Below are 9,285 nucleotides of genomic sequence, written 5' to 3'. Positions count from 1 at the left end.
GCCTCACGGCAGGGGTACAGACGGAGAAGATGATAAGGACCCAGCCGCAAGAAAATAGAGTAGATGCTCAAGTAAGGTCTTTGGGATGCCAAACGGCAGAGACCCCTGGGAGAAGGGAGGGCCCCGAAAGGATACAGGACGAGCGGGACGGCACTTGCAGCCCGGGCATGCCCAGAAAGGGACACCCTACAAATCGGTAGCAAGTTGAAGCCTAGACCCGTGAATCGAAACCCAGGGATTGGGGCCCCTCCCTCCCCTCCCGGGCTATTGGGGCGGCTGGGGTCCAGAATGCGAATAGAGAAAATAAGGAACAATAGATAGAAGTGAAACATGGTCGTTGAAGGACTATGGTAAGACCATGAATGTTGAAATTTGAAATATGAAGATTTCCTGTTACAAAAATGCTTGTTGTAAAAAATAAAACTGCGACCTTTTCAGGCACCAAGAAGTGGTCAAGTGCTGATTAAGGGAAAAGCGCGCAGCGATGGCAACAACCAGGGGGGAGCGGGGAGGGAGTGCTCGCCGCCTGGACGGGGTTTGGGGTTTGAAAAACCATCCAACTTTGAAAGCAGCTAAGGGCTGCCAGGTTGTAAAATGGCCCGCCGTCTGGCTTTGTTATCGAGCATCGTGAGCAAAGCGTGTAGGTTCAGAAACGGAACAACGAATTAAATTGTGGCAGGTGATGAGAGCACACTGACAGCTCAGCTTTCCGTGGACTTCTACTGCGTCATTGGGGGTGTGAGTGGCTCCAATAAGCACGTGCTTTGTCGGAGGCGTGGCCTGTGGATCCAAACATGGCTTCTGTAGGACCTTTGAAACGAGCTCTTCGTGCGGAGCTGAAGCGGCGGCTCTCGCAAATGAGCCCTGAAGAGAAAGAGCGGCAGAGCCGAGAACTCAGCCGCAGGGTGAGAGACTTAGAGAAGGAAACGCGCGGTTGTGGGGCGATTCTAGGGAGCCTGAGCAGGTTAAAAGGGAAAAGCAGGCGCAACACTGGCGAAAAAGGGGAGGGGAGGGATGTGTGGACTGTCAGTCCAAAGGTGGTTGGACAGTAGGAGGGTGCAGTGAGTTACTCAGAACGTTGTCTCCAGAGACTTTTGCCACTTGAAGAAAAATCTAAAGTTTAATCCCACAAGTATGTGTTAACCACAGTTGTTTTGTGTGTTTCTGCTTGCCACGTGTTCTTAATTTTTTCTGCAGTTTAATGGGGCGTCGCATTATCCATTTTAAGGACTGCTTCTTGTGGCCTATTGGAGCGGTTATAAGTGGTGCAATGTTTATCACACCCGCTAATTACCAACTTGGATAAAGTTTGCATCCTTTATTACATTTCAACACGTCACCCAGGTAGAATCCATCAAATGACACAGGCCTTGTACGTGCAGGTTCGGAACCCCCACATCTGCCGGTTGTTCTCCCAAATATACTGTTGAGCTACTGTATAGGGTTAAGACAATCACTGTTGAGCTAAATGTGTATCCAGCAATGTTCAAGTCCTCATTTGTAGATAGTTAGGCATTTCACTGTTTCCATTATTCTGATATTTATGGTGTACCACTACCAACTGGTAATCATGCATATTTCCCTCATTTGGAATTACATGGTCAATGTTTCCACGTTTAGCTGCATTTATTTGTGTAAAGTTAGCATCATATTTTTACTGATGCACAGGCATTTCCTGTAAAGTAGCATTACCACATTTTGTGTAGGAATAATTTTCCCTAAATACAAAAAGAATCTTAAGTGCATGGAAACCCCTTTCCATACAATTAGCATGTTTTTGTTTTCCACCTCCTGATTACTTGCAAATGAGGATATCTGGGAGTAATAGTATTAGTATAGCCCAGGTGGTGAAATACTTGTTACAGATATGTGTGCAATTTACGGGTCATAGTTTTGAATAGTGCCGAAATGTCTGGGAGGGTTATTGTGCCTGCTGCAGAGTACCATGAGTGATGTGGTGTGATGTGATGTTATTATTTTAAATAGCGCAGTGAGTTCTGACCCTGGTAAGCAATTCAGTGTGTTAAGTATCTACTATTCACATCTGAATATAGCCAGCAAGGCATAACTTTGAATCCTTGAGGGATTGCTTAAATGTTTATTCCTATGAGGTTGAGAAAACAACTACAGGAAGTTAATTGTAATAAACGCCTGCTATATAAAACCCATTATAACGGTTGACTGCAAATTGGTGCACTCATGTGGCACATTATATTTTGAAGAAAGGATACAATGTGGTCTGCAGTAAATAATTGCTGCCTTACCATTTTTAGTTCAAGCCTACGAGACCCCTCATGGTCTGTCTGTTGCGAGGCATAATGTTGCTTACCAAGAACAGAGAGAGGCTTGGAACCCGGCCATTGCTTACCATTAGTTGGCTTTCCTTTTCACTCTCATTTGCCTGCTTTTTAGGTCGAGCGTAAGCGTACAACCTCTTGTATACTTTAGTGTTCATCTCTGTGGGCCAGATGCCATTCCTTGCTTCTCATTTGTTTGTTTCAATATCCTTTAAAAATCCTTGCTTACTAGTGGCCTGCCCAGCCTCTTTGTACCTCCTTTTTTAGGTTTTGCCTGCGCAGCACGCATGCGCTGCATAGGAAAAAGACCTTTTGAAATCGATTTAGTTTTGCAGTCAAAAACATGCACGCATTGCTTTGAATGACAACGTGTGCACGTTTGGCGATTCCCTTGCGGGAGCGAGCTTTGACAGATGGTTCCTGCTCGTTCCCGCAGGGGACACCGGAGTAGGCCCCCTCCTCTCTCCCCTCCCCCTGCTGCCTCCTCCTCAAACTTGTTTTTTTTTATTTCGGAGCGCGTACTTGTTTCAGCTTTGTTTTTAAACACTCTCGAAGTGGTTTCTCTTTTCCGTTAGTACAGACATATCATTTTCGACACTTTCATATTACTGTATTCGTTGAATTCCCTTGTCTACTTGGCCATGTTCAGTATTTCGGGAGGTCCAAGTTTTTTTTCCTTATTTCTTTTTGGAAGTCATGATGGCTATACTATATTTATTTGCCCAGTTCCTTCACTTTATGTTGTGCTACTATTGTTTTTGGGAGTGCGGGTGTAATCTTCTCACTCCGTACTCGTATAATTTTCTTTTCCACTATGGGCGCCGCTGTCTGTGCATAGGTTTCGGTCCTACTACTGTTTTCACGGACACTCCAATGTGAACTGATTTGGCGTGCATGCTTGTTTTATTTGGTGTCAGTCTCAGTTCCTGTCTGTGAAGAAAATTGACAGACGTCTGCGGGACCCCATGGTACTGGAGCAGGATGAGCACCTTAGCTGAGTGCCGGAGCAGATTTCCCTTGCACATCCTAGTGTGGAACAATGATTTTGTTATCCTGGAAAGAGAGCTTGATGGAAAGGTACGATATACATTACTTATTCAGGCATGGCAGTCTTTCAAACTGAAACCGCAGGTTAGTGGCAACTTAGGACACTTAAAAACATTCCAGGGACCTTACCGGATTGAGCTTACATCGCTGGGGAATGCCATTAAGCCACCACTGGCACTGACAGACGCCACTGTTAGCTCTCCAGGCTGAAAAAGACTACTGAGAGCCGCCAGTGACAGCATATGACACAGAGCTTACACCACATACAGCGACCACCGACATTTCTCGATGCAAGCCATGAGAGCGACCCTTAATTAGAAGCCGGTTATTGATAGCCACTACAGGCAGCCACCGTTGAGATTCTGCACGGATAATTAATGCTGACTGCCGTCCGACAGTGGGTTAAAGCTTCCTCTGAAAGCCCATTGTCAAGAGCTCGCTGTTGTGCTCTCATTAATAAGGGCTCAACATGTTAAGTTAATTCGTTCAGCCAGTGCAACTAAAGGGTACATGGTTATAGGCTTCCAATCCCTTACTAACATCTTACCCATGGTATATCCCTAGATTGTCACTGCCCTCCTGATACATTTGCCGTAAGCCATAAGGGCACTGAAGAGAGGTTATCTATCACTTTCTGACAACACTAGCGCTAGACTTGTAACATATCTCCCCCCCCCCCCTCCTTTATGAACACTGTGGGGATCACAGCAATCATTGGAAAGACGTGCGTGGTGGTAAACTGTCACCTTATTTCTATGATATTCCTTTGTTAATATTTATGTATTCACTTAAAAAAACAAAGGCTAAAGTTATAGTTGGGTGAAAATGTCAGGTTTAAACATAACATTTCATATTAAGGTAAACACAAGTTCATGCTATGGTTACCTGGTTGCAGTTATTTAGTACTTCTAGTGCATGCAGTCGACCAAAGACCTTGTCTATGTGAGAGCTATTGGCTCTGCCAGTATCTATTAGCCATGCCGTAGAGCATCATGGCTGCTGTGAAGCATGGCTAAAAGCTATTTTAAAAAAAGCAACGTGAACACTTTTATTTTTACCTTCCAGTGCCGTAGCTATTTTTTTAAAATAATGTTTATAGCTTTAAAAACAAGCATTGGGATGTAGGTCTCGCCTTTGGGACGTTATAAGTGTTTAGCCATGCAACAGTTGATGTTGTAGTACCAAGGATATTGTGCTGCATAACTAAATACTTATAAGGTCCCAAAAGCGAGACCTATTGGCTATGCCAATGCTTGTCCTTCAAGGAGCAGAGACTTAGTACAATATCATTGCGCTTTGTTGTGTTCATCTGTTCGGGGGAGGGAGGGGGGCTATTGTATTATTTTTTCCACCTTGCGTTACACTGGGGGTGATTCAGGCCTGTAGCTGCTTACATTTTATTGCAGCATTCGTCCCTCCCAGTTCCTGCCATGTGGCTGACATTCTTTTGTATTCTCTCCGAAGGCAGCTCCCAGGCTGGCTTGTTTACAGTTTGCTGGTAAGCTGTGGAGTTAATGAGGCAGTTTTTTTTTTCACCTGTCGATGCTCATCCTTTACCTCTGAAGGTGTTGGTTATAGCTTAGGAGGTGAACAAACTCCTAATATTGGGCGGAGGGCTTTCTTGCCATGTATTGGTTTATTCAATTAGTCTTTTTCAATATACTTACACTGAGCGTGTTTGTTTTTGATTTGCACAGGGGAAGGGGGCAGTCCAGTGCATCTGTATCTCAAGCAGCTTGCTGAGTCAAGGGTTTGTTTACTTAGCGTGTCATTTCAAATGATACTTTTTCATATGGGAGCACGTTTTATTTTTAGGTCTCGCCTGACCAGCGCTTTAGCGCTGCTCTGGCGAGACTTATAGTAAGCGCGTTTTGGAAGTGCAAACAGTGGCTTTGCAGGCCTCCAACTACAGTGCATGTGACCCGTCCGGGCGCGCGCACCATTTGGAGTCCTGCAACCACTTGTTTGCTTTCACTTTAGCCGTGATTCATCGCACCATTTGGCAGCCTGCGTGCCCGCCCCCACTCCCCCTCCCACTTCGTCAGCTTCAGTGCGCGCTTGTTCTTTTCGTGTGTTTGTTATTTCTAGGCATTGGGAGATTAAGGGATTCGCCCAGAATCACAGGCTTTTGAGCTGACGCCGAGATTGGTCCATGGCTCCCCAGTACCAACAATATCGATCGCAAAATCGCTTTCGCTGCCGCCTGCTACTTGTTTTAATTAGCTTGTTTAAACTTTCAGCGCGAGGCGCGCGTGCTTGTCTCTCTGAGCTTCAGTTTCACCCCTCTCACTCTCGTCCTCTTTTACTTTCCCTCTCTATTTCTTTTGTCTCTGCGAATGTCTTCTTCCTGTCTCTTTCTCTCTGCTCTTATCTGTATTCTCTCCGCCTCTGTCTCTCTCACTTCCTTTTCTGATACTCACTGCCTCTGTGTCTCTCTCATGAGTGGCACTCACTGTCCCCGTGTCTCTCTCAAGTGTGGTACTCAGTGCCCCCGTATCTACCTTAAATTTTGATATTCACTTCCCCTGTGCCTCTCTCGGGTGCTGTCTCTTACTAAATTGCATCCTTTGATGTGAGGTACTCGGCATGTAACTCAGTGCCCCTGTGTCTCTCACAAGAGTGGTTTTCACTGACCTTGCGTCCCTTCCTGGAGTGGTCACCCCCTTCCTTCGTTTGGTGTGAGATACTGACTGTCTCTCTTTCCCTCACTGGTATGGTGCTTTCTGTCCCCGTGTTCCTCTCCGGCTTGGCTCTCACCGACCGCACCTCTCAGATGTGATGCTCACAGCCGCGTGCCTCTCGTGTGGAAATCAGTGCGCCTGTGTTCACCTCTAGTCTGGTACTGCCCACGCCGGGTCCCTTCAGGTGTGGCACTCATAGATGCTGTATCTCCCTCTGGCTTGGTACGCAAACGCCATCTTCTCTTCGGATGTGAAACCCACTGCCCGCGTGCCCTTCTCTCGTGTGGTCCTCGCCGCTGCTGTGTCCCTGTCAGAGGAGGTACTCACTGCCCTGTCTCTCTCTCTCTCTCATGAGTGGTACCCACTGCATCTGTCTCTCTCAGGAGTGGTAGTCACTGCCTATTTCTCTCAGGGTTGGTTGTCACTGCGCCCCTCCCAGAAGTGGTATTCACTGCCCCAGTCTCAATAGTAGTACTCCCTGCCCATGGCTCAGGAGTGGTGCTCCTATATCTGTCATGAGTAGTACTCACTCATGCTCCTTGGAGCTCTTTTGCTTCCTCACCTCCGGCTTAGCATTAAGAGCCCCCCATATGTGTGCTTTCACTGTACAAATGGCAGAGTGCAACAAAGGCAGGACGGCGTGGAAACCTACCCCTGGGCACGGTTATCGCAGGTAAACGTCCTCGGGATCAGTACATTTTTATCTCCCCTCCACTCTGTATGCACGCTTTCACTTTAGAAATGGCAGAGTGCAACAAACTTTAGCAGGCCATGGCGTGCTCCTTGAAGTTTTTTCTCCCCCCGCTTCGCATTAAGAGCCCCCTCTCTATTTCTTTTGCACACCGTGGTATACGTCTTGAAGTTAATTTACTCCCCCCCTCCCGCTTCGCATTAGGAGCCCTCCCTCCCCCCACTCGGAATGCGAGACTTCACTCTAGCAATGGCAGAGTGCAGCAAAGGCAGGAAGGCACAGAAACCTACCCCTGGGCACGGACATCACAGGTGAACTGCCTCGAGAGCGGGGAGCGGTACACCTTCCCAAAGCCTTAACCCAAATAACCGTATCGGCACACTCGGAGCCATAGACTTTCAAAGATAGCACAGCGGTGTGATGTGTGCTTATACAACATCACACTGAGCTGCCTAGTGTTTGCTTCTTTATTGCACAGTAACAGCAGGTAACTCCCCTTAATCCTCACATCCTTGAAGTTCTGCGATATCCTGTACTTGCCAAATTGTTTGGACTGTTTTTTTGTGTGCATTTTACAGGTGTGTGTGGCTGTTAGTAATATACGCCCGTATTAATTAGTCATTCATCTTTTCTTTTTCACGTTATAGGTGTTTTCCATTTGTTATATCGCTATAAGAGTGCATTAATCTTTTTTGCATAGTCTATTGCTCGTTTATATCGCCACATGTATGGGTTTTTACACCTGACACTGCAAGTCATTGTGCCGCATCGGTCTTTATTACGGTGTGTGTTTCTACTAAGTAAAGAAAATGTGAGTATTTTGAAATAGGTGCCTCCATGTCGCGAGTAAAAACTTGAATTCTTTGTACAGGAAGGACCGCAATCCTCTGGGCATCTGTTGTGTCCGAATTCATGGACAAGCATGTTATTCAGACAGGTACCTACCTGCCCTCTCTGATAAGAACTCCAGGTTTGTACTGCTTCCAGCACACGGTTTGCTTTTCCAAGTGTGTTACATAATTTTTTACAACAGCACAGGTGGCAAGTGCCTTATTAAGTTGCAATCGGTGTCAAAGAGACAAGTGGAGGGGGTCGATCTATTTCTCTTCTTCCCAAACTAGAGTATATAAGCAGGTTTACTTGGGCCACTCTGCAGTCATATGTACAAGAAAGGATTCAGCTCAAGTGATCGCTAGTAATAATATTCTCCCATCTACAAGTGATAGCCATTATACAGCACAGTGAAGGCTTTGGGAGATAATTTACATTTTATTGATGTTGTGCTCCATGAGAGTGCATGTTCTAGCAAGTCGTCTCCCCTCCTCCCCAGTCCTTACTTGCACCTGGACTTTTGCAAGAGTTTAAGCTATTTGCATTGAAAATGACAATGCCTTTTATTTATATTTTTAAAACCAAAACATAAATAAAAGGCATAGTCACTTACAATGCCAATAGCTCAAACTCGTATAAATGCGAGACCTATTGGCTATGCCAATGCTTGTTTTCATGTGCAGCTTACAGAGACAGTTCTGCTTTCTCTGTGTATTTGGTTCTGCTCTTCTAGAAAAGGACACACCGTGTTGCACACGATTCTTCAGAAGCATAAAGTTGTAACTTCCTTCTCTGTTTTAAAGTTCCTCCCACGGGGTGTTGGAGAACTGGTTTAATGTTCCCCACAGCACCATTTCTCATGTGTTGCGAGCGAGAGCTCGGTTTTCTCATGCTACCCCCGGGCCTGCATGCTGCCAACTTCTTAAAGGAGGTTAACAAGAGGTCAACGTAAAGTGTACATCCAGGAGGACAATGACAACACACGCTGCAGTGAGTAATACTAGGACTCTTAATTGTATGCCATCTCGTGGGTAGAGTTAGGGTAGTTCAGACAACAGCTGCTCATTATATAGGCAAGGTATATTTACTTGCACGTTGCCTTCCATATTTAACATGCTCGGGTTTCAGCTGCCACAAGCCCAATGAGTTTGCGTGATGCATTAGAAATTCTGTATAAAGATTCACAAAGTGTTTTAACAAGCATTTGCAATGCAACAGGTCTCGCATTTAGGCGAGTTTGAGCTATTGGCATTGTAAATGACAATGCCTTTTATTTATGTTTTGGTTTTTGAAACATAAATAAAAGGCATTGTCATTTACAATGTCAATAGCTTAAACTCGCGTAAATGCGAGATCTATTGCATTGCAAATGCTTGTTATTCATGTTCCAGCATGTGATTCTTGTGTTTGTCACTCTCATGGAGCATTGACTACAGTCTGTTTGGCTGACATTGCTGCTTCCACTGCATGCTTTTCAAGCACTACTTTTTTCTTTAGTGCGGAGCACGCCATTAAAATGTGTGTGTTTTCGAGCCATCTCAATTGGGTATATCCACCCTAAACTCCATGTTACGCTCTGTTGCCCGATAGCTTCTCTCTGCTCCTCCATTTTGCACTCACCTATGTTGCTTTTGCTAATGCCTTTACCCACGGCCTTTCGTGTCTCCTCACCAGCCCTCCCGCTGTTGCTTTTGTGTCCCACCCTTGTTGCTTTGGTGTTACAGCCCCATCCTCCCCT

The 9,285-nt window shown here is 45.7% G+C and overlaps 1 protein-coding gene across 1 annotated transcript in view; it reads left to right on the top strand.

The window, feature by feature from the left end:
* The first annotated feature begins 750 nt into the window (after positions 1-750).
* The window catches only part of MTHFS (methenyltetrahydrofolate synthetase), a 187,127-nt gene continuing 178,592 nt past the window's right edge, over positions 751-9,285 (top strand). Inside the window, exon 1 of the mRNA XM_085644701.1 lies at positions 751-905. Within this exon, the coding sequence (XP_085500827.1) occupies positions 795-905 (111 nt within the window). The 5' untranslated portion in view covers positions 751-794. The remainder of the gene's footprint in view (positions 906-9,285) is intronic.

This window comes from Triturus cristatus, chromosome 3_1 (genome assembly GCF_964204655.1).
Source record: "Triturus cristatus chromosome 3_1, aTriCri1.1, whole genome shotgun sequence".
Lineage (NCBI taxonomy): Eukaryota > Metazoa > Chordata > Amphibia > Caudata > Salamandridae > Triturus > Triturus cristatus.
Note: the sequence above shows the minus strand (reverse complement) of the source record. Positions and strands in the feature narration are given on the sequence as shown.